Raw genomic sequence first — 25,310 nt, forward strand, 5'->3', positions numbered from 1 at the left:
TTTCTTTAAAACAAAGGCTGCTTCTGCGATTCCCCTCATCTGATGCCTATACCCTTCAGCAGAAGTTTCAGACATTGCAAATGGTTCATAAAAATAATCAATGTTGTCGCCGATGGTCTGATTTTCTTTAGTGGCTCATAAAGAGAAAATAATATCAATGTTTTATAACCAGATAAAAAAAAAAAAAACTCCTCACAAGGAGGGCAGCAACAGCCTGAGTCATTTCAAAAAGCTGCAGCCTCACCTAAAGAGAACCAAAGAAGTATCAAGAAAATGTCTGAGTGCATTCTGAATTGCTTCTCTGTGTGGCACCGTGGCTCAGTGGTCATTACTGTCACCTCACGAGGGCCGGCTGCAGCCTCTCTCTCTCTCTCTCTCTCTCTCTCTCTCTCTCTCTTTGCACACTTTCCCTGTCTTTCTCAGAATACCTGCCTGCACTACCATCAACATGCCCAGACTGTAAAAAAAAAAGGCTCTCTGGATGATTGTCAAGAGCAAATCTGCTTTCACATTGGAAATAACGCAGAGGTGAACCCAGGCAAGTTGGAGAAAGGGAGACTTTGTCACTGATAAGAAGAGTTTGTCCGCCGGTCTGCTGCACTCTTCCAGCACTTGAACGAGCAGGATCATGACAGGACAAAGTGAGCCCTCTGCAGACGGATGAGTTATGAATGAGGAGGAAAGGTTTTTTGGGAGTGTTACAGGGGTGACATGGGGGGGAATGAGGGGGTGGGGGTGGGGGGGGGGGGGGGGGTGGGGGGGCATGCAAGTGGATCTCAATCTGCTCCGCTGAGCTGAAATCTGCCTGCATTATTGATGGAAATGTTCAGCAGCCTTTGAAGTAGAAAAGAGGGGGATGGAGGGAGGGGTTTGGGGCTGGGTGTGAATGTCAAAGTCTTTATGAGGACATCAGCGGGGGGAAAGTGTACAGCTGGGGGTACAGGGAAAAAGAGCTGAGACATCACCGCCTCGCTGACAGGAGTCATCAGAGAGGCTCACTAGAAGATATTCTTCTGAGGCTCTTGTCGTTGGCCGTTCGCACTTACACTTCGGAGAACTCATTATCCATAAAACAAAAGTCATCTCCTCGTCCTCTGTGTTCTCAGACGGAAGCGCAAGGATAAGTTGCAGAAGGCGTTCTACCATATCTTCAATGCGTCGACCGTTTTCGTGACATAACCACCAAAGTTGTTTTTTTTTTTTTTTTACAATGTCTGATGTGGAGATGCAGAAAAAAGTTCCTCGGAGAAGCGATTCACAGAAATGCGAGAAGTCGTAAACGGTTATATGTGACGAAAGGTCATGTTGAACTTGACCTTGTGACTTTAATACTGTTTCTTTTTCTCCTCCCTTCTCTGAATCCTACATGGGGAAAACCCCCGGAGCTGGCCCTGTGAAACCCAAACTCACAGAGTAATGAACATGTGCAACAGTGTGTTGAAAGGGAGGACTTGGCCATCCATCAGGGAGGGGGATCTGTCTTCATCTCAACATATGTGAGTGTATGGACTGTGTGTGTGTGTGTGTGTGTGTGTGTGTGTGTGTGTGTGTGTGTGTGTGTGTGTGTGTGTGTGTGTGTGTGTGTAGAGACAGAGAGAGCTCTGTCATGGAGGAATTCTTGCGAGGTTAGCGGTCATGACCCTGAGCTCTGCGTGCATCGTGCTGACCCCACCAGCTCACTTACAGACCACCCGGCCAGCCAGACGCAAACACAACGTCTGACCTTTACATCCCCCCCCCCCCCCCCCCATTATACATATGTTGTCAGAGAGAATGGAGAGATTAGAGAGATCTGAACTGAGAGCAGGTCAGACAGACTCATCACACAGCTGACCTCGCAGCTAGCTTCACAATATGAGAGAAATATATGCGTGATGATTAACAACACACTTCAATGCATAATAATGTATTTAACACTATATCACAGATTCAGAGCACACAACGTACTACGGCAGAAGCTTAGTGGGAAAGGACTTCGGTTTGGAACCCGGAGGGTCGCTGGTTCTAGTTCTGGTATGGACCAAAGTCAAGGAATGGTCATTTTACTGCAGTAGTGTCAGTTCACCTGATCATTGCCGAGGGTCTCTGTGTGTGAGTAGCACATCTCCTCTGAGTTATTTAGAGATTAATAAAGAAAATAATTTAAAAAAAAAACTGAATTAGAATTAATGAATTCTAATCTAATCATTTATTTGGAAAGGCAATTTTCCAATTGTATCTTTACTGACGACATAATACAAATCTTGCGTCAGCCCTTGTTATTGGGAAAGTGCCAAAATGTGTGAACTGTCCGTTACCCATAATGCATCTTCCTGTAAAGCACCTTTGCCGAGTAAACACAGAAATCTCTCAAACTTCACATTTCAAGTTTGTAACACAGATTCAGAACTGTCGCGAAACAGTCAACTTTTCAAATCATTAGTCGGGGATTTTCCTGAATACAAAAATTGGAGTGCAGTCGCCTAATTTAGTACCGCCAGTGGCCCTCATCAACATCTGACCAGTGTTTTCATGGATAACGCAGAGTTCCATCACCTGGTTAAATACTCATTTGCTCCAAACGCCCTCCAGCAAACTCTAAGGATCAGAGTTCTTCCCTCGCTTCCAGAGTTCAGGAATTTGATCTCTAGCCACCAACTGTTTATAATGGATCAGAGGGGTCACTGATTCTGAGTGTTTGTTGTGTTTTTCTTGTTTTTCTGTGCTTTTAATCTTGACGGCATTGGTAATGAGGGACACCTCAGTGTTATTTTGAGAACAAATAAAAGTTTGAATTGAATTGAATTCCTAACTGCAAGTACGGCTGTACGCCAATATGGTAGCGGCCACACAGCGCTTTGGGATGTAATGAGCTGTTTTTCATTTTGTTTGTATGCTCTCCGTCTCTCTTTCTCTCTCTCTCTTCCTCTTTGTCCTTTCTTCAGTTACACAATTATTAGAACTGCTAATGTTGCTTGTTAAAGTGTAAGTATGCCAGAACATGTACATGTACAAGGTACTGTAGGAAAGGTACGTCCATCGCATCATTTTGAGACAGGAGAAAACCTGATGAGCAAAGAATTCACTGAGAAGATGTACTGTACTTTTTGAACTTGCCTAACTAGTACCTGTGCTTTCCCTTTTTGTCTGTCAATGAACACAGAGCAATGCAGAAGCAACTGCATGACATGCTGTTAACTTTGCAAACTGACTCACATAATAACCCTCCAGAAAACATCGTTCACGAGAGCGCTACAGATGCACTGAGGTTTTGTGACTCAAAGAAAAAAATCAGTGGGTAAGGCAGTTCATGTTAAACGTCAGTGTTTCCTTGATGCTCTTCTAGAGAGGACGCAGGACGTCAGGCGGGGCGGTAAAATGAGCAGCTGCCACCTTGTTTGTAGAAGCTCATCATAGTTTTAGCTCATGTGTTTTTCATGGTTCTTTTTTTGGGAGATTTTTACAGAGAGGCAAATAATCCTCAGAAGTCAAATCACCAAAACAAACAAATCTTATTTTCCTCGGGACGAGGTTTAGTGAGTCTTCAGAAGGGGGGGGGGGGGGGAGCTGCTTCACACGGTTACATGTCATAGTTCTATATAACAGTCAGGAGACTTGAAGTAGAAGGGATTTTGGGGGAGTTAAACTTTGTCTTGAAGAAACATTAGACTCATGTGATGACTGTATGTTACAATGTTAAGCACTTCTTAACAGGATTGGACGTCACGCCCCTTCCACTGACTGCGGCAGACATTATTTAACTTACCGCTTAAACGTCAACGATCGCTCAGGTCGGTACCGTCCACAGCAGGACAGATTCTTGTGTCTGATTGAAGCTAATGACTCTCAGTAATGGAACGTTCATGTGACTGTATTTTTAGTTTTCGTCTTTCTCCTTTCTTCATGTAACATGTAACACAGGATGACATCATTGAAGTTACATCCAGCTCTTTTTAATACCAAACAACTAATTAAAACTAAAATATTAACAAGCATAAATCATCATGATAATAACTAACCATCACAACAGAATCTGGATTTGAGAATTCATTATTTGATGCATATTCTAATTTTATGGTTTGATCTGCTGTTGTGTTGTTATGGTGGAGGCGGGGTTTATGACCATACATCAACCAGTCAGTGGAGGACGCTCTAAATATCTTGGCTTCACTTTCAAGCGGCTTTTATTCCATCCATCTTTGTATGCGGTCTACGAGTCTGAAACAGGAGTTTGATTGTGGTGCTGAAGTAAAACAAATAATACAATTAAATAATGTGTTTTGAACAGCAGAATCTGATGAAATACTGCTGAGTAAGGTACAGCCCTACACAGAATACATGTTTTCACAGGCTGAGTTGAGATATTTAAAATCAGTTATGTCTTTTCCATGAGTTATATAAGTAGGGTTGCAGTCAGGATGGGAATGAACGTATGAATGATTGCACACATTCCTATACCTTTGACAAAGACTTGTTTTAATAGCTGAAAGCTGTTATTAACTGCTTCCAAATGAACCACAGCACCTTTGTGGAGGCTGAGGTTTGGAAGTGAAATTGTTCTCTCAAGAGATCAATCCTTTAATCCAATCTTAAGTACTGGTCCAGACCTCGGCCACAGCTTTATCCGACCCCTGCCTCATCCACATTCCTACCTCTACGCCGTGTCTTTGTCCAAACACTGACCCCCAAGCCCTCAGCTCCTTCTCTGCTTTGGGAATCCCAGTCCCACCCCGCTCACGGCCAAAGCAGATTGGGGTCACCTCCAGGCAGGGGGGGGGGGGGTCAAACAGATCAGAACCAGAGCCAAGTGGATCAGCTGTCCCCCACTGCGACGGAGTGGAATGCGTTCGGTAAGCCCCGTCTATCCTGCCTGCGCTTCGGCAGATGGATGCTCATGTCACTGACACAGCGGCTGTCACTGAAATGGCGTTATTTATCTCCCAGCAGCCTCTCGCTCTCTCCTGAGGGAAGAGCGGCTCGCATGTGCACCGGCTTACTCTTCATGGCAGGAATACACTCTGAATAAACGGGGTCTCTGTAGAGAGAAAATGGGTACTTGTACCACACCGTAGGACCCTGCTGCTGCTGCTGCTGCTGTGAACCCTGTCAGAGGTGTTCTCTTCAGAGACATGTCCCAACGGATCTACACAAAATGACCTTCTTTTGCAAAAGCTCTTCAAATCCTTATATTATTTAAAGAATCACAATGAGAAATACTTCTTTGGTTTTAAGATATTTACACTTTCTTCCAAGAAGCTTCAGCTCTGACATTTTAATGTGGAGGCAGCATCTTAAGCAATGAATCAGAGTCTCTGCAGCCTGGCAATGAGAATATAAATTAAACGGCCATTTAAGCCGCACTAACATTCTTTAATACCCTGGCCTAAATAATAACCATAATCAGATTATTAGGAGCACATGTGTTGGTGTGTATATTAAATCTCGTGTTTCAGAAACATAAGCTTTCATATTATTTACGCCTGGCAGACTTCATCATATTAAAAAGTTATTTTAGTCACACTAATACAATGAGGCAGCTTGTTGTCTTTCAGAAACACAAAGACACCCACCTCTGCCTGACAGGCCCATTTCCTGCAGATAGACCTGTCCATATTCATACACGTCTTCCAGTGGACGTAATCTTCTGTGTGGTGACAGCTAGTTAACCAGCGCAGCGCCTGAGCCTGCCCTCACCCACCGCTACTTTAATTCACACAGACAGTGCAGAGAGCGTGTGTGTGTGTGTGTGTGTGTGTGTGTGTGTGTGTGTGTGTGTGTGTGTAGGAGAGCGAGTCAGAGATACACACAAAAGCTCTGCTAACACCTACATAAAGATAAACACGGGCTAGACTCTCTGCCTGTGGATTAATGCAGCTATCTCGCCGCTTAAGACACCGGCATGCATCTGAGAAAGACACTTGGAATAAATAAAAGCGTGAAAAAAATAAGAAGTTAATTTTACACCTTGGTGTGCCAAGCAGATCGGAGGGAAGGGGCGATAAGCCCAGGAAGCAGCACAGCCTCTGCACTGTCAGGGAAAGTGACACTGTCGAGGTAGGATATTAGGAGGAAATTGCCACCTTAAAAAATATTTAGTTAACAATCCAGCAGAGAACAGAAAATCCATTTGATGATTTATTTACAATCTATGTGCCACAGGAGCCTCAATCTGTGTTTAATTGTTGATGTCTTCATTAGTGACGACTAAAGGTTGGGGGAGATTGAGTTTTTTTTTCCTGATGTATCGTCCTTTTTCACTTTGAAGAAAGGGTGTTGTAGGTCGGGGAAAATGGGTTTGTATCCATCAGGATATTGATTCTCTGACTCTCCTCTTTCCGGGCCCTGACAGATTTCTTTTCCTGTATTGTCACCACACTCAGATGTTCAGTCAGCTTTACTGCGCAGCTCACGCGCTGAGTCGGCGGTTCTGTCATAAGTAACACATATTGCAACGCTTTTAAGAGTCCTGCACGGAAACAGCAGCTCGTACAAGAGCTCTTCTCTTTCCAGAATAATTGAAATGCTTCCAAACACTGAAGGTCTGATTCACTAACAATTGATCGCACATGATTTGCTCCTTCTATCTTCTTGGTCTCAACTCACAAAGCAAACAGCGGTGATGACATTCAGGTGCAAACCCAAGGAACTGTCCTGCTCTGTGCAGTTTGCTGTAGTTTTGTGTCTGATATTGGAGAGCTGCTATCTGCACCTATACTCGCTCACATGCGGTCAGAGAACTAATTTGTCCACATAAAGATAAGTTAGGAGGGGAAACTTATGCAGCGTGATTGTGAGGCCAGTCTCTTAAAAAATGGGATACGAGTTTCACTGATAAAAACAAAGCTTCCGTCCTTGAGGGAGCAAAAGATGGGAAAGTCAAAGAAAAAAGAAACCCTCAGTTCCTCATGCAGCATAAGGGCTCCATGAAGCCACTGAGCTGAGCTGCAGACTGTTTAACACCTGGTTATAATAATAATGATAATATCAAAGTGGCGGTCATTTTTTCCCAACTATGTGTGAGGATTAGTGCCGGTGTTTGGGAATGCCTTTTGCAGTGAAGCTGATTTGCATGGAAAAGGGTTCTTTTTTCCCCCAAATGGCTGCATGACGGCTCATTTAAACACGCACAAACAGCGCCAGCACACAGAGACACGTTTGTTCTGGGGTGCATTTAACCCTCTGAGTGTGTTTTGTGAATTAGATGGTGTCCTTTTGACTCATTTGCAAAAGGTTTAGCCGGCGCAAAAGCGGTGCAATCCCTTTTGTGAATCCGGCCCTGCATGTTTAGCCAAGCGGAGAAAAACTCCAGGCCACCTTGTGACACTCCAGCTCTAGCAGATATTGTGTTCAATGTGACGGCTCAAATCCTGCAGGATCGCCTCTCAAACAGTGACGGAAGCCGACCTTTCTCTTCCTCTCTTCAAACATCGTGCCCTTTAAGATGCTTCTGACTCCGCATAATTCATTGATGGTGCCCTTCACATGAGCCTCAGACGCCGCGCATCCAAACTCTGACCCGTCTGACAGCCCAACCAGCAGACGCGCAGAGCCGCAGAGCAAGCAGGATGGATGGAAATGTCAACATCCGGCTCTCTGTGACAGGTGGGCGAGTATTGTGATTACACACTGCCTCCGTAAAAGCAGAGAACTTCCACATCTCCATATTCATGTCTCTTCTGCCTCTCGCTGACAGCTGGATACAGACTACCACGAAACAGAGAATGTGGTTTGGATGAAAAATAGCAAAGGCTACGTTTTGCATGTCAGTACTTCCTCGGCAATGGAATATATTTAAATGTGTTGTGTTGTAAACAAAGGCACATTTGAATTGAATAACATTGAAGAATAGGAAGGATATCAAAGAAAGTTAATGTTTGTGAAAGTTAACTTCCAGTTCTCTTTAGGCCACCGCCTGCAGGGATAGGCAAGCAGGTTGGGCATCATAAGCCAGGTGGCAGGCAAATGCTGGGATCAGGGCATGTTAACCCCTGGCATCGCAGACTGGTCCTAAAGGAACTGGAGCTGGTGCAGGAGTTGGCGCATTACCATTTAGATATGGCACACCTCTGCGCAGAGAACCACTCTCAGGCCAGAATCCGGGAGAGGGGTTGGATGAATGCGAGATGAATCTAGCAGATTTTATATATTCTTTGGTAAAAGTAGAATTCAGTACACCTGTACACCATGTTAGTGAAGCTCAGGTTGCCTATGTACTTTCCATTTGTCGGTGTCAGCCCGGTGGGCACAAGTTTGACAAATCTACTTCCTCAGACCTGTCACTTTGAATTATTACACACTGCCACACTGAATGGATCTACAGCTGCATTTGTAATCAAGTACTCTCTTCCAGGTTTGTCCACACCGACTGACATGTTGTTGACACTTGCTTTTAATCAGTTCTTCAGTAAACCGCCTTGAAAGCGCCAGAGAGAAACACAAATCTAAACCATTTCTGACCAAACTGGAAAGCGTCTGGTTGGGGATCAGTGTGCAGCTGAGCCTCATTGTCAGTCTGGCCCGTGGCCATCTCACTGTTTGGCCCCTCCATCCTATCCTGGTGTGTCTTTGTGTCTGAGAGGGGGAGATGGGATCACAGGAAGTCCCACTTTCCCCTTCTGGCATAAAAGACAATCAATAAGAAGCATTTTTCTTCATCTACCTCTGCTCCTGGTAGGTTTCACGCTTTGTTTGAGACCCAGTGCCTGCAGGGCTTCTTACACCCATCCTCATGCCTTCATCCCAAATCCATCCATTCTCAGATGTGAATCTTTAGCCTTCAGCCCACAGGAACGTGCTTTGTCTCTGTACTTGACTTTTCCCTGGCCAAACCCTCTCGCACTCTCATCTCTGCAAATTTCGACATTAATTATTCAAGGCCTTCCAGCCTATGAATATAAATCCATTATGTCTGCCCTGCAACACTCTGCCTCAATTAAGAGATTGGGGATGGAATTATCTGGAGGGGGTGGGGGCCAGATCAGGTGATTAAAGGATTCATGAGATCTCACTCTTAAATATTGATGCCATCCTACATCCAATGCGGCGATACATACATATATGAAATTACTTATAGCTACTTGGCTGTTGTTCAACTGTCAGGTACCAGGTAGAGCTTCCACTAGTGTTTTTACATATTTTCAGCTTTGCATTTATGCAGAACACCTCGTGTTTTATCTCATTTTAAAGGACTCTGCTGATGTGACTGTACTGTTCCTGGAAGCATTGGGAGCTGGAAGGTGCTTAGTGTGATATCCTGGCCACAGAAAGATACACCTGGTCAGCAGTAGTGCATGATTGATATTACAGGGCTAATACACAGTACTGCTGCAGGTTTATTGTGAACTCAGAAAATCTGCTTTAGGACAATTCAAGGCAACGGAGGGATGGGCCTGATCAAGCTGTAAGTGATTTTACACATAAGACATGTTGCAGCTTCCAATGACTGCTCTTCACAAGTCTGATTTACTGCCTTGTGGTTCTGTTTTTACCACACATTGACAGTGGCTGGGAGTTGGAACAATTGTATACATCAATATATTCATTTTTATTATTATAAAGAATATATTGACCTGAAAACAAAACAACAGCAAAAGTAGTTCTACACTAAACAGGAGATGTTCCAACTACAATCATTTACATTAGAGTGATACCATAAAACATGTCTGTCTTTTGATGCATGTGATTCTTGTGAGGTCAGGAGACCCTCCTCATAATAGCAAAACCAAAAGATACCAGGGGATACATCTACAGGACACTGTCCATTAGCTGATGGAAACTAACCAGATATAATCAAGTTACTTCCAAGCGTTGCTAAGATACCAAATTCACAAGAATGGGATGCATGTGCAGTCAGAATGATGTTAACCTTTAACCACCGAATTGTAATCAGGTAATCCTTGAGATTCAGAGGACGTCTGTGTTACATCTGAAGATGTTCTATTGAGGCTTTCCTTAAATATAAGTGACATTAAAGGGGGTGGGAGGAAAACCTGAATACTTGTGCTATCGTGACTCACAATGACCACATAGTTATGGTGTAAATTATTAAATATACACCAATCAGCCATAACATTATAACCACCTGCCTAATATTATGTAGGTTCCAACAAAGCCCTCACCTGAAAACACATGGACTCCACTAGACCTCTGAAGGTGTGCTGCAGCTTATGGCACAAAGATGCTAGCAGCAGATCCTTTAAATCCTTTAAGTTGCAAGGTTAGGCCTCTATAGATTGGACTTGGTTGTCCAGAGCATCCCACAGCTGCTCTATTAGATCAAGATACGGGGAATATGGAGGCCAATTCAACACCCTCAACTAGTTGTTGTGTTCCTCCAGGCCACCTTTTTCAGTTCTCTATGGTCTAATTTTTATCCCCATGCTCTCTTGGCATTGGATAGGGGTGGATAGGGGTTAACATGACCAGCTGCAGCTACACAGCTCCATATGCAACAAACTGCAATGTACTGTTCGTTCTGATAACTTCCTAAAAGAACCAGTATTCCCTTTTTTTTTTTTTTTTTTTAGCAATTTGAGCTCCAGTCGCTCTTTTGTTGGATTGGACTGCACTGGCCAACCTTTGCTCCTGACATGCTTCAAAGAGCCTTGTCCACCCATGAACCTGTCGCTGGTTAAACTGTATTCTTAGGACTATTCTTGGTAGGCACCCCACAAGAGCTGCAGCTTTGGAGATGCTCTGACATGGGCATCTAGCAATCACAATTTGGTCCTTGTCAAAGTCACTCAGTCACTCCTTACACTTTCCCATTTTCGTGCTTCAAACACATTAACTTCAAGGACTAAATGATCATCTGTTGCCTAAAATATTCAACCCACTGAAAGGTGCCATTGTAAACATGTATCAATATTGTTCACTTCACCTCAGTGTACACAATGCTGTGGCTGATCAGTGTATGTCAATAAGAAACTATCAACCCCTCGTTGTGACAAATATAATTTTTCAGCCGCCCCTCAATGTAAATTCAATTTATTAATTCGGTCAAAAGCCGAGGTCACAGCACAACACGGGAAAACAACATGGATGACTACAAAGTCTGACAGAGTGAATCTCACCTCAACATGACCTCACTGCGTGTCGGATTCTGACAAACGTGGTGGAAAAGGAAGGTAAATCACAGCAGGTAGACCCTGCTTTACATCTTCGTGTCTGCCTGCTTGCCCTTTCCAAGGCTCTAAACTCTGTTGATGGATGCTGGACTACTTCTGAACCAGATCAGAAGCTGAAAACTCTTCCTCTACAGTGTCATCATCACATCAGCAGCCACACAGGAGAGACGTGTTGTCAATGCTTCTTGATTTTAATACTGAATATTATGTTTCAAGTGTCGGAAATGATATTATCCCAATAACTTAAACAAGTTAGATACCAGTTAAAAGCACTAAAATGTGTGTATGTAAGTAAAACAGTTTGGTTCAGTAAGCTATCTAAGTGTTAAGGAGACACACCGCAGGTGAACTCTAGTGTCACTGAGAAGAAAAGGACTTCATGAATGACAAACATTTCCAGTTTAATTTCCAGTCAATGATTAAACTAATGGAAGACGTGGTCAAAAGAGGTAAGAGTCAACTTGGAAAAACCTTGTATGCATTAGGACTACAAACATATCTGTTGTGTTATTTAGTCTGAGAACGGTCTGCTGCAGGGAATTTACTGATGTACAATAACGTCTTTCAAAGTAAAATAAATGTGACACTCACATTAACAGAATAAAATAAAATACACAAAGATAAGTTCTGTATATAGGTAAAAGAGAAGTATGCAAAGATATCTGCACACACCTCCATGATTTTCCAAACTTATCCAGGACCTGTGTGTGGAGTGATTGTATTGTTCCTTCCAGCTACTTGAGGCTGACCAGCGACCTGTTAGAGGTCAGCTTGGGCCAGGCTCTGTACCAAGATTTTTCTGAAATGGACACAAAGTACCCGGGGTTCCTTTCTACAGCGACTGTCCATCAGGCTCTGATGAGTGGCAGTTTCACTTTCTAGTGTAATGGAAGTTTCCATTGTAATCTTAACCTGTCCATTTGATCCTTTGTGCTCTTTTAAGTGTCAGACATCAAGTGTCAGATTTGCCGCCTGGTTTCACACGATGTGTTTATATAAGAGATGTAACCTTCAAAGGAAAGGAACGTAACCTTTAGCACTTTCTTTGTGATGGACATTGGAGTCTAACAATCAAGTGAAACTCATTCCTTTTTTGGTTTGTCTGTTCTGACGCTTGGTACGACAGCTTCAAATATTCTCAGTTTTCTCATTGTTTTTTTATTTGAGAAATTGTCGCCACACTAGCAAAATTGTCTGCAGCCGACTTACTACAGTAGTATATACGCAAATGAAACCGTTTCGCTGTGATTTCCCTATTATAACTGTATCAAAGGGGTGCTGAAGTATCTATCAAGATGCATATGTTAAAAGTAAAAACTAATTATTGGTCCTGAAGACACGACCTCTAAGAAACTCATTAAATGATAATATGTTTTTTGAAAACAGTTTGAAGTGATCATTTATCACAGAAAGTTGGGATGTTAGAACCTCATTACTGAAAGGATTTTGTAGCACAGTGTAATTAAATCATTCTTGATTGGCTTAAATAAAAACAACTTTTACATTATGCACATTTTTATATTTGCATCATTGGCGGATAAACACCATCGTAGGCCTTTTTGAATCATTTGCACTTCCCAACACAAATTTGCAATTGTTGTCGTTGACTCTATTTGTTGTGGTACCACACAATCAATTTGCTTTGCTCTGGGTGTAAGCACCCCTGAACAAAACTCAGTCCAATCTCTCCGGTTGAGTCAAGTAAAGAAGCTCCAGCAGCCCCAGTGAAGACCTCGGGCAGAAGGTTAAACCGAACACCGACTCATGCACAAACAGTGACTCTGCAGCATCAGCAACTCACCAGGAATATCCTCTCCAGCTGGTCCTGGATGTCCTTCATCCCAGGAAAGGCAGCCACTCCTTGAATCATCTCAATAAAGATGCAGCCCACTCCCCTAGAAGAGAGAACAACACGAGACAAGGTGTTCACATCATCCCCTGATCATAGAAAACAAAGTCATGTGTTCATTTCAAGTTCAACTGATTCCTTTCATTGGTTAAGATTGAATTAGCAGAATACCCAACGTTACAGTATCATCATCACAGTATCTGAAAAATGAAATTGAGATTTGAAAATGTGTGACGGTAGTTTTTCTACAGACCTTTTAAGTAATACACTCATAAAAGCATTAACAACCATCAGTAAACACTGTTAACTAGTGAGATGTCAAGTACAGAAAAGGAGGGGGGAGTGTGTGTGTGTGTGTGTGTGTTGGTTGGTTGGTTGGTGTGTGTTGTCAGCGCTCATTTGTCAAAGGGTTCTTGTTTCCTGACAGATTCACTTTCTGCCTCGGTGCTCCGAGTCAAAACTGTCTCAATGGAAGGAGCGAGAGTGTGCGGGGAGAAGAGCCTTCCTCAGGATTTCTACATGCCATCCATTTTAACATTCCTGAAGCCTGCTGCGAATGAAATCCTGAATCATCCATCCCCGTGACCCAGCTCTAACCTCAGCACACACATTACTACAGCTCTGTTAGCCGAGGAGTGTGTGAGAGTGTGGATGAAGGCCAACCTCAAATGACAAACATTTGTCCTCTAAAGGGTTATTACTAGAGATTCAAGGATTGCAATTTCTTTGGCAGATTTGTGAGCTTTTCAGACTCTGACCTGGCATATACTCATTTTGACTATCCCGATTTCCTTCTTTAAAGAACTATGATTGACTAAATAAAAAAATAGTTGAAACCTTTCTTTAACAGAAATTAAATGTTATATTTATAATAAAACATCAACTGTTAAATAGGCTAACTGTTAAAAAAAAAAAACTGCACTCATTCAAAAGTAAAACCTGCTTGGCTCCCCGACTCATTTATGATTTTTCATCAGGCTGTTGCTTGTTGTGTCATACCTGTCTGCCTCTGTCTTTGTTTTTTGTTATCATTTCAGTCACTACATTACTATCACTACAGACATTAAAACACAGCTTATGCCCTGTTAAACAAGATCGATAAGGTTAAAGGAAGACTGCAACTTTTTGATCCAGTAGATGTCGCCCTTGAGCACCAGCATTAAACAAAAACAAACTGCTGTTTGGCGACACCTCCGCTATCCTGAAGAACGTTTTAAACAGCAATGCATGATGTAAACACAGCTCTGATAACAGTGCAGCTGGCAGGACTCACACTTCATTGTAGACAGTCATGACTCAGAGAGAGAATTACAGAGGAGATACTTGATTTCTGCTGTATTTATGTGTAAAATGTTGCACATTCTTCCTTGAAGGTCTTTGTCAAATTCCGGAAAAAGTGTGCCAAGACATCAATATATTGTAACTCAGAATTTGAGATTTGAATTCATAATGGTTCAGTCATTCATTTATTTATAAGTAATTCTGTTAATTTAATGTTCTGCTCTCTAGTTCTTTTTCTGTTGCTCATTTTCAGGCTCAGACTAAACATCAGGAGGCGTCTGAAGCTATGTGTTTTTTAACACTTGCTGTTATTCTAATTAGACGGTGTGAGAGCTGCTGGGACTGTAAAGATCTCAGTAAATCAGTCAGAGACTGGGCCAGCTGCACTCCTGACGGTTTAGCACACAGTAAATTAGCGGCAGTAAATACAGGCTGGTTGGCTCACAGACAGTTATTGAACCCTTGTTATGGCAGAGCCGGCTGCCGTCACACAACTTGTGCATTGGTGGAATTAAAACTGCAAAACAAATCAGTCTAAAGCAGAGATGCTGAGCCATATTGATCCTTCAGGACCTCTACTTTATGACTCTGATACCTGTGTGTATCCCTCTGTGATGCACACAGGGGGTTTAAACTGATCCAGAATATTTGGGGCTTTTATTACAATAAAGAATCCCCTTTTTTTTTTTGTTGAAGATATTCAGCTCTCCTGGTGTGCTCTTTTCAAATCTGTCCACATACTGATGCAGCCAAGTTAAGATGATGACGGTGAAGGACGTGAAGAGACGTATAACTTTTGGGTGGCAGAGCAATCTTATCTGATGTGTCCCTCTGTCTGCAGATAAAGGCCAACAGTGTACACATGTCTGTAATAACCTGAATGAATACTCTGCAGGTATTAGAGAAAGGAAGAGGGAAAGTGGCTGTGCATGTTGAAGTGACAAGATGACACAACGACACTGTGTGGAGGCAGTGAAGGAATCAGTTACTCAAACTGATCCAGCACAAGAGTTCATACAAAATATCCCTTTTTTTAACAACACACCTATAACTCAGACAACCAATGAGGGGGTTGTGAGCCAACTGTTGACAAAATTATATATTTGGTATTTAAATGTACTGCAGCATGCACATTCAACATGTTTTAAAGACGATGTTCAGCTCAAACTTTGAGTGAGTATTTCCTTTAAGTGAAGCAGATAATATGTAATCTGACAGAGTCAAGTAAAACCTTGTGATAATTGTGGATGGTGAATGAAAGCTTCTCAACAAGATACGATCAATGCAGTTTTGGGTACTGTTAAATGTGCTTAAATTACACTCATGGCGGTGATTCCCCAACCATTCATTAATGAGGGGTGGCCCGTCCTATCTTAAACGTGACCTCCTGTCCCTCCAAAAGAAAAGCACAAAATACATTATTCATGGAATATATCATTTCTGTGCACTCGTTTTATTTCAGCAAAGCATGAATGTCTTATGGGTTTTAATGTCCTGACTAATGTCTCTGCTTTTTTATTTTTTTTTAAGATTTTCTTTTTTGGGCTTTTTGTGCCTTCAATGTTGAGATAGGACAGTGGACAGAGCTGGAAACCAGGGAGAGAGAGAGAGAGTGGGGAATGACATGCGGGAAAGGAGCCACAGGAGGGATTTGAACCTGGGCCGCCCGCCTGGAAGACCATAGCCTCCATACATGGGGGCGCGCGCACCAACCAATGCGCCACCAGCGCCCCTTCATCTTTGCATTTTGACCATAAGGATAAAAAAATCGTACCAGCAGCTTTTCCACTAAAGCTGCAGGCATCTGTTGCGGTGCAGCCGATTGTAACTGAACCTGTACATTTATCTGAGGTGGATCACACTTGAGTGATTCCTGTGTGGACTGAGTGACAGACGTGTGTGAAGGGCTGCAGCCAGGTGACGCGCTAAGGAGAGTAAAAATAGAGCAGTTCCTCGCCTGTCTTCCATCACATCCTCCCTCCTCACAGATGGCCGCCTGTAACCTGTAGGCTGCTCTGATGGATGCTTCTCTTAGCAGGAAGACAGATCTGTTAGACCTTTTGGTCCTGCAAGAGATGCTTTTTCATGGAAGACTGCTCCCTTAGTGACCAGGGGTGAGTGTGTGTGTGTGTGTGTGTGTGTGTGTGTGTGTGTGTGTGTCAGAGAATGATAGTGATTCTTGGAGGAATGGAGAACCACCCTGTGGATTTGCCCACCTGAAAATACCCTTGAAACAGACACAATATCCCCCTGCCTCCCAGACCCCAAAGCCTCTCTCCCCCCCAGCTGCTCTTTAATTGGATGTTGGAGATTGCAGCTGGGGTCCATGGGACGTCTCTGCTGACCGCCTGTCCGGACAGAAGGGTCACCAAGGCTTGACTAAGAGCCCAAAACCAGTTTTGCTGGTAAAAGGTTTGAGAAAAAAAAGACAGAGAATGTCGAGCCCAGAGAGGGGAACAGATTCATCCTCACTAGGAAACCCTCACTGCTTCATGTCCGTTTCAAGGATTTGCTGCAGTTTTGGTGAACTTAATTTGTAATCTATAACATCTAAGTGACGTAAAGACCCTTAGATTAATCTGATACAACTTCCTATACATCAGCATTCCTCAAACAGAGTTAATAGCATAAGAAAACTGCTGATTAATATTTGTGTTCTGTGCCGTTTCTTCTGTTTTCATTACTATTTTTTGCTGGTCTCAGTCTTTGCCAGTTCCATGTGTGCAGGCGTAACATTGAGTTCACTTTCAACATGATCAGTAAATTAATCATCTTAAATTCATAAAGCAGAAAATACCAATGTGGAAGCAACATCACAAAAAGCCGGTATCAGACCAAACATTACCCACTGGAGAGACCTACTGTCTGTTGGCTAGTACATAAACTCTTCATGCTAAGATCTTTACATCTTATTCTCAGACAAAGACGGGTTCAATAATACAGAGGAAGCAAGAATTGACCGTTTTGATAGTGGGAGAGGTAGATAAACGACGGAGAGTGAAGCAGGACTAAAGAAACCCTCTAAAAGTAAGAATATTTCCATTTGATTATCATGCTGGTTAGCAGTTAGCTTGACCACACCTACAGTATATAATTGAAAGGATTGTCAGTCAGATAAAAAACTACCAATCCACCCCTTGCTCCCTATCTCTCTTCCTGCATCTTATCCCGTTTCCCCCCATCCCATTTTCAAGCCCTGCACAGTTTTAGTCAATGGCTGGCTCGTCATGAGCCTGGACTTGTTTTTTCTTGCCACTGTAACTTTTGCTAAATGTTGCTAAACTTCTCATGATGGATTGAGCCGGGTCTTTGTGACATAACAATGAGTATTACCTGCTTTTTGTAAAGTGTCTCGAGATAACACTTGTTATGAATTGGCTGATATAATACGATCTGTGATGCATGGTCTAAAATGCAAAGCACAATATGTCCAACCGCTTTTTTTTTTAGGTAATCTGCACATCATTTGGGTGTTGGGCAAAATGTTTGGATTATGTTTCTTTTTTAGGTATATGACATAATTCTTTGGATCTACCCAATGCAATGATCTGCCCTGATGCGTGCAGGTAAATGAGAATTGTCCATTTTGGTTTTTATTAGACCTATCAGCTGCCTTTGATCATCGCTCTGATTACTGTAACCGCTTCATTGGCACCACTCACGCCTTCATAGCATTCTGAAAATGGTCTGAAATGCAGCAGCTAGGTAATACTGGTCGTCAGTCTCATATCACTTTGATTCCTGCCTCCTTTCATTGACTTCCAGTAAAGTACAGAATACAGTTTTAAATTTATTTTTTTTATTCACAAGGCCCTGCAAGCCCTGGGACCGGCGTACATAACAGACTTACTGAGACCTTATTCCATCTGATCAGGGCTTTTTATCTCTTCCTCACTCCCAGTTCAAATCAAGAGGTGATTGTGCTTTTGAAGTGGCAGTTCGTAAACTCCGGAACATCAGGTCTGCTGAATCTGTAGTCTTTTTTAAATGGATGCTAAAAACTCATTGATATTGATCATCAGTGTTCTCCTACTGACACCATGCTGTGATATGTGTAATGCATGTATCTTTTTATAATTATATGTGAATAATTGTGAATTTGAAAGTTTGCCTTTCTGTCTGTACTTTGTGATTTTATTTGTGCACTCTCTCCTGTAAGTAAAGCACTTTGTTATATACAAATACAGCTGTTCACAGTTTCCCACAATCAGTACAGCCCTGCAAAAGTTCACTTAATTGTTTTTCACACATTTAATTGTGTGCATGTTGTTTCATCTTTGAATATAGAGGCTCCATCTGTATCTATAAGAAGTGTGCATGTGTGATATTTGAACCTCTCCAGGCCCACACTGTGAGTGGGAGGAATAATCCAGGAGTTACAGGGTGAGACCAAGGAGAGAAAAGTATATGGAAGAAACTAAGATCCACAGCAGAGATTCAAAGACACAATCTAACACACTGCAGAGAACACACCCTCAGGTCAGGATTTGCTATGGATAAGTGGGTTTTAATGGGTTTTTGTCTTCCTTCTGATTTATTTACCGTTTTCCCCCCGAAGGAAGAAAAAAAAAAACTGATTCCGATCTTAACTGGACTACCTGAATAAATCAAGCAGAAACTACACCAGGTGTGTGATGTGAATGAGGGGGATCTCAGGGTCAGGGGTGAGGAGTACCCACCACATGTCCAGGCAGGTAGAGTAGTCTGTGGATCCCAGCAGGACATCAGGAGGCCGGTACCACAGGGTCACCACCTCATTGGAGTAGGTATGGCTGGGGACTGACTTGGCCCTGGCCAGGCCTGAGGGAAACAACACAACAGCACAGTGTTAGAAATGATTATCATTGACTGACCTTCACCGGGCGTGCAAACAAAGCTAAAGAGTGGAGAGGAGCAGCAACACTATAGGAGGCACTCTGACATCTGGTTAGACACAGAACAACACAAAGAATACAAAACGAGTACTAATGAAACGCAGTCATTAAAGCATATGGTTGGAACAAGACAACAAGAAAATGCTTCTTAATGCAAACAGCAAAACAGCCCAGAATGATCAATTTCAAGAACAACAGGAAAAAGTGAAACACACCTTAATAAAACAGAATAACATGTACTATCAAAGTTTGGAGTAAACAAAAACATGCACATTAAAACTCACTTAAAATAATCAATTGATTTTCAAAATAAATCATTGTCATTATTGGATCATTAATTGCACAAATTGAGGATATTTTACCACATTTCTTATATCTTTTATTTCGCTTAATGTCATGTTTCTCTTTTTCTTTCCAACATTTTAATTTACTTTATTTAAATATTTATATTTGTCTTTTTTTGTTTTGCTTAGCATCACATCTTTTGCTGGTGTTGATGTTATGAATGTTTTTGTTTGTCTGTAAAGCACTTTGAATTGCTTCATGTATGAATGGTACTCTATCTATGAATAAATAAATGCTTTGCCGAGCCTAGACAATGTAGTCCAGTCATTGACAAAAATTGGAAAATAAATCTTATTTTAAAAAGATAACTTCACCTCTCAATGCTCTATTTACCTTGGGACAAAAACTCCATTTGTGACCATAGACTGTAACAAACATGGACGTAGTTTCGGTGACGTAACCTATTGGATTTTGAATAGTCGCCTTGAAGCAAACGATGACAGATGCCATGTTGGAAATGCAATCTCAACCAGACTTCAATTTAGCGCCAGGAAAAGAGGTAGAGGTAAGGCAGGCCTTCAGCCTCCTGGAAAACCGCTACAACGTGTCAACATGTCAGTCAACTCAGTCACGCCCCAAAGTATGCATAAAACTCATTGACTTTATGAATTTAAAATGGTTGAGTTATAAAATAAATCCACCGCTATGCAGTGTGTGCCAACAAATAAATGATCTATTTGTAGCTAATGTGTGAAACAGACAGAAACATGTTTTGTTTTTTTGTAAAAATTGGAATTTGAATATAGGACCTAGGATTCTCTGAATTTTGGAGCCAGCCTCAAGTGGACATTTGATGAACTGCAGTTTTTTTGCATTTCAGCACTGGGTTCCTTTTTGAACACCAGGGGTTGCTGTCTGTATGTGAAGAAGGATTTTGTTGGTTTTGTCTTTATTTAGTCAAACTGCAACAATCAGCCATGTGTTTTGGCTGTCTTTGTCAATAAAAAGTCCTAAAATAGGCTTGTTGTTGCCAAAACTGATTCTAAATCAGCTTATTATCATGCAAGAAAAACACACAGCACTTAAGTTCAATTGTCTTCTTGGATCCATTCAGGGACATTACATAGGCCTAACGATAAAGAGACCCAGGTCTCCATGTGGTAATGGAATGGGAAGTAACCTGGAGCCAAGTGTTCATAATAAGTTGTTGATAATAAACATGTCTGGCTCCTGGAGTTCTTTAGGGGGGGGGGGGGGGGGGGGGGTTACCCTTCTTAATCACTGCAGTGAAGGTGTAAATTTAACCACTGGAGGGGTTTAAAAGATTTGTTTTTCCCTTGACTATTCAAGTGTGCCGAACAAAGATTGGGATGCTTTAAACATTTCCTCTCAAAAAAATCTAGCATGCCTGCAATACTGACGCAACAGTCAGTGCAAACTCCACTTGGCAGAGCCGTCATTGGACTGACTTCTGTACATTCAACCGCGACAAGCCTGAGATTGCCTTTTCAAATGGAAATTATGATGGAAGACCTTTGAGGTTTTCGGGGACCCGAATGACGTAAATATCAGACACACAAACCCAGACGACCCAAAAAAAAATAAAAAATCAAGTTTCTATCAAGTAAATCTGACATCATCTAAGTATGGTTCATCAATACTGACACTACAGCCGGTTACTTTTTAAGCCTTTCATTTTAAACTATTACAAGGCTGTATAAGAACCACAAAAAAAATCTGTTGGATGACAAGAAATCAGATGAGTTGGGTGGCCAGTAACAGTGCTCCCATGCTAATGGTAGAGCAGAGTGCATATGCAACGAGCTTTAATGAGGCTGTTGGCATTATCTCTTGTCTCTTCCCAAGTGGTCTGAGGGCTTAATTAAAGCATTTAGCTTGGTAAAAAAAGGACTTCCTGCCCTGCTGCTAGTCCCCGGAGAGTGGGAGGGAGAAGGGCAAAGAGGAGGATAAATGAGAGGAGGGAGGGGGGGGGGTTTACCATTTCCTCGAGCTAGAACAGCCACAGGAGAAAGGAGTTTTCAGCTGGCGCTCATCACAGGCGATCACTGTAATTTCCACACAGTGATCTAACATAGAATACAAGGCATCATCACTGAGAGGCTATCATTTTAACGACAGGCGTCCTATGTGTGCGTGGTGTGGAGTTAAAGAGAACAAAGCATGTCAGGACAGTCTGGAGGAAGTAAAACTGTTTGTGTGAACGCCACTTAGCCTCCTACATTTCCCAGCATGCCTGTTGACATTGCAGGAAAAATAAAACCCTATTGAAACGTACACAAAGACACACAGAAACTAGCAATTATTGTAGATCGAAATATGTTGTTGCATATTATCTTATCTGGCTTTATGACTCTCCTCCTGACCTGTACAATACCAGAAAATGTAGCCCTCCTTTTAACACCATCGAATACTGAACCATGACTAGTCGTGTCATGTTCTTCAAATCCATAATTTAAAATATGTTAAAATATGCATTTGTACTACAGGGTGCTCCAGATGTAGGATCAATGTACAGTAATGATGTGAAGCGCGTCAGTCACAGTAAGCAAAACACATAGGCACCATTTTAGTGTAGTGAAGCTTCATCTAATGTAGAGTAACTCATATCTGGGCTCGCTTCATTTTATAAGAAGCTTTCCCAACACTGGAAGTGATGTCGTGATTAGTTTATGAATAGGACTCAACAGTGTGGCTCCTTAAGTAAGAATCTCATTCATTTTCTCCGTAGTGGATTTGATTATTAAATGGTAAATGGACTTGAGCTTATATAGCGCTTTTCTAGTCTTCCAACTACTCAAAGCGCTTTTACACCGCATGTCGCACGCTCCTGTAGGAGACACAAATTTGTATGATATCAACCTCATTTGAAGAAAAACAAGATTCATTCGCGATATGAGGGCTAAGAACTACACTACCCATGATCATAGAGTGTCACAGCTCTCTGATCGGTTGAGCTTGCTGTAACCATGGCAATGTTTCCCGCCCCTCTGCAAAGTATGCGAAGAGATACTTTCGCTAGCAGCCTAGCTGGTAAATTAGCTAACAAGAAATCAACTAATAACCATGTCATGTAGCAGTGAATGTAGTTTATATGTTCACACAACACAAACTACAAGATTGACAACGACTAAAGTTACATTTAAGAAGAAACTATACAATTCGCAATGGATTGTGGGATGGGTAGTTCCTTGACTCCGTACAAAAATGATGTAAACAGTCCTGTCCCTTTTTCTCAGTTTTTCTATGTTGTTTTGTCGCTAAATGAAATGTACTACAGCCATGAGTATTGGGGCATCTGGTCGTTTCGGTTCCAGGCTTGAATCGCTTGATATGAGGATTTTGTGAAAAATCGGTGAAGGATTTGAGAGGGGAAATTTACTTCAGGAACCAGAGCCACCGAACAAGTGGGCTGTCACCATGGAGCTCCATTTGGTTTTTCATGGGATCAAAGTGATTTTTCTTCAATCACTTCATCCCGTAGTCAAAGACATGTTAACCAAGATTTCGGATTTTCACAAAAGATGGCAAAACAAACGGTTCTTGGCTAAGTCATTTTGACATCAATCATAAAGGAACAAGCAGGATAAACATTACAACTCTAATTTGGTTCAAACAACAAGCTCGTGCACAGCAAGTCCTCCATCATCTGTTTCTCCTCCGTCCTCCTCCGGCTTTTACAAACTAAATGAAGTAAAGCCCAGTTCTCCACCCACAGACAGCTTGGAGGCGACTGAAGTGTCTCAGCTCACTGTGTTCACGGGAAACTTTCAGCTGTTTGCTCATGCTGGCGCTCGTAGGGAGACCGGGCGATGCGATGAGAGCGAGGTGCAAATCAAACGTTGGTAGTTAGACACGGATTGATGTTGGTTTTGTTGGTGGTTGCTCTGACATTTAGGATCACCTTGTGCCGGTTATGAAGGGGCTACGTGATGATGACACGAGGAAGAGACCCAGCCCTGACCTTCACCCTCAAAGCCCCACGAGTCCGTCTGCAGAGAAGGGTACTACTTCAAAGCACTGACCTATGGCTCCACACACACACACTGCCACACACACACACACACCTGCAGTCACCTTCATCCGCCGACCGGCTATCCGGTGCAGCTAGCAGTGGGAGGAAGGTCACAGGTGAATAATACATCATACACTCACATAGGGACATGGTGGGCTGGAAACAGAGAGAGGGAAGAGTGAAAAAGACTAAAACAGACTCTGCTCCCGAGGGGAAACAACCCACTGCTCATTCCGATTAAAAGTGGTTTGTAGCCTAACTGCTTATCCTCCTCCTCCTCCTCCTCTCTAACGTGCAGCGAGAGATGAGACGATAGAGAGATGTACACTTTTCTGCCAGAATGATTCAAAGAAGCGGCAGGAAATGTCGCTCCTTTAGGAACAGCAAAAACTTCCTCTAAACAAGTTGTGAGTGACAAGTTTTTGTTGTGTTTCATCAAACCAGGCTCTCTCACAATGAGTAGATTGTTATTCCAAAAAAACACGTTTCACTTTGAAACAATGGGGTTGACATCACTTTTCTAGATTAAAGATTGTAAAGTTTGAATTTAATACGATTTAGAGATATACAGATGTGTGCCATATTTAACCAGGAATAAAAACGTCTCTTCACAGTCGTAGATTTGACAGTTTTACGTGTTTCCTGTGCTGTTTTATTTTCTTTTTTTTGTCCTCACTAGCACAGCCATTGAGCTGCACCTGGAGCTTATCAAAGTCTTATTTCATAGTTTTATTTCATCAGATTTTTGATAATACAGATATCTGAAATTTGGTACAATGGGCAAATATATAAATATACGTGTAAATTAAATGCTGTTTATCATTTTTAAGACAAATTACATCTTAAATCAGTTCACTTTTCCTGCTTCATACACCACAATTCAGCCACTGAGATAATCAGTGAACTTTAACAACAGCACTGCAGACTCAAGTCTCTTTTTACTGTGAAAAAATACAGACAAAAAGTCAGCGTCATTAACACACAGATCCCTAATATAACACATCTGTCTCACAATGAACCCGCAGCTAACACATCTCCTGATCGAGTCATCCACAGCTTGTGGAGACTTAGTTTTTGACGTTACGACTCTTGAAACTTCCACCCCTGAAGACAGAGAACATCGACGCCAGCTGGAAAAAAAAGAGGCTCCTTCTGTTGCACTAGGTTAGCCGTGCATTGCCTTTCATTCTCAGGGCAGTAAACGTTAGCTAATCGTTGGTACACCTTATTGCTCCAGTTGGGTGTTGAAACAGCTCGGCTGAAGGGAAATAGAAAGGCCTTGACATGAATGTAAGAGGTTATGGGCTGCTCAGCTTATCAGCCTGGCTGGAGCTTTAAAGCTGGGATTACATGCATCATATTTCTTTCCTACCTTCATACATAATGTTTGATTAGGGCTCCTATAATCCAAGATAAGGAGGGAAAGTTGAATGACTACCAGAGGTAAAACATGTTGTAAAGACTTGATTGAGTGGAGTTGAAGCTCTGAACTCCCAAAACATAAAGAACTGGAGGAAGAGTGTCACCATGCACCATGTTTTTAATTTTAACATCTGTCAACCCGTTAATGTCACCCAACTGAATTCACTGACCAGCAGAATCAATGTCTTTCCATTAAAATGACTATACAGCTTATAACAGCTTTACAGCAATGAAATGATTTAAAATGAAAACTAATAATGTGTAAAATATCTTAAGTAAGAAAAACATGAAAGTCTGACCTTAGTTTATACCACAAAAATGACTTTTTTTTTTGCTTGTATCTGAGGAGAAATCCCAGAGATGCACAGAAAGCTGAGGCACATTTGACTATGTGAGGCGTCCTCTGAGTGTTTCTGCTGCCGTCACTCAGCTGAAAATACACACATCTAATATGGATGAGG

General features: G+C 42.1%; 2 protein-coding genes across 3 annotated transcripts in view; one reads left to right on the forward strand and one right to left on the reverse strand.

Annotated features, from left to right (window-relative positions):
- nod1 (nucleotide-binding oligomerization domain containing 1) overlaps positions 1 to 25,310 on the forward strand; it is a 475,392-nt gene that overhangs the window by 227,282 nt on the left and 222,800 nt on the right. The window lies entirely within an intron of this gene.
- The window catches only part of cdk14 (cyclin dependent kinase 14), a 206,314-nt gene that overhangs the window by 75,424 nt on the left and 105,580 nt on the right, over positions 1 to 25,310 (reverse strand). For both annotated transcript variants that reach the window (XM_061049639.1, XM_061049640.1), the window contains 2 exons: positions 18,915 to 19,035; positions 12,907 to 13,000 (listed from right to left, as the gene is read on the reverse strand). In XM_061049639.1, coding sequence (XP_060905622.1) covers positions 12,907 to 13,000; positions 18,915 to 19,035 — 215 coding nt within the window. The remainder of the gene's footprint in view (positions 1 to 12,906; positions 13,001 to 18,914; positions 19,036 to 25,310) is intronic.

The sequence above is a fragment of the Labrus mixtus genome, chromosome 11 (assembly GCF_963584025.1).
Source record: "Labrus mixtus chromosome 11, fLabMix1.1, whole genome shotgun sequence".
Taxonomy (NCBI): Eukaryota; Metazoa; Chordata; class Actinopteri; order Labriformes; family Labridae; genus Labrus; species Labrus mixtus.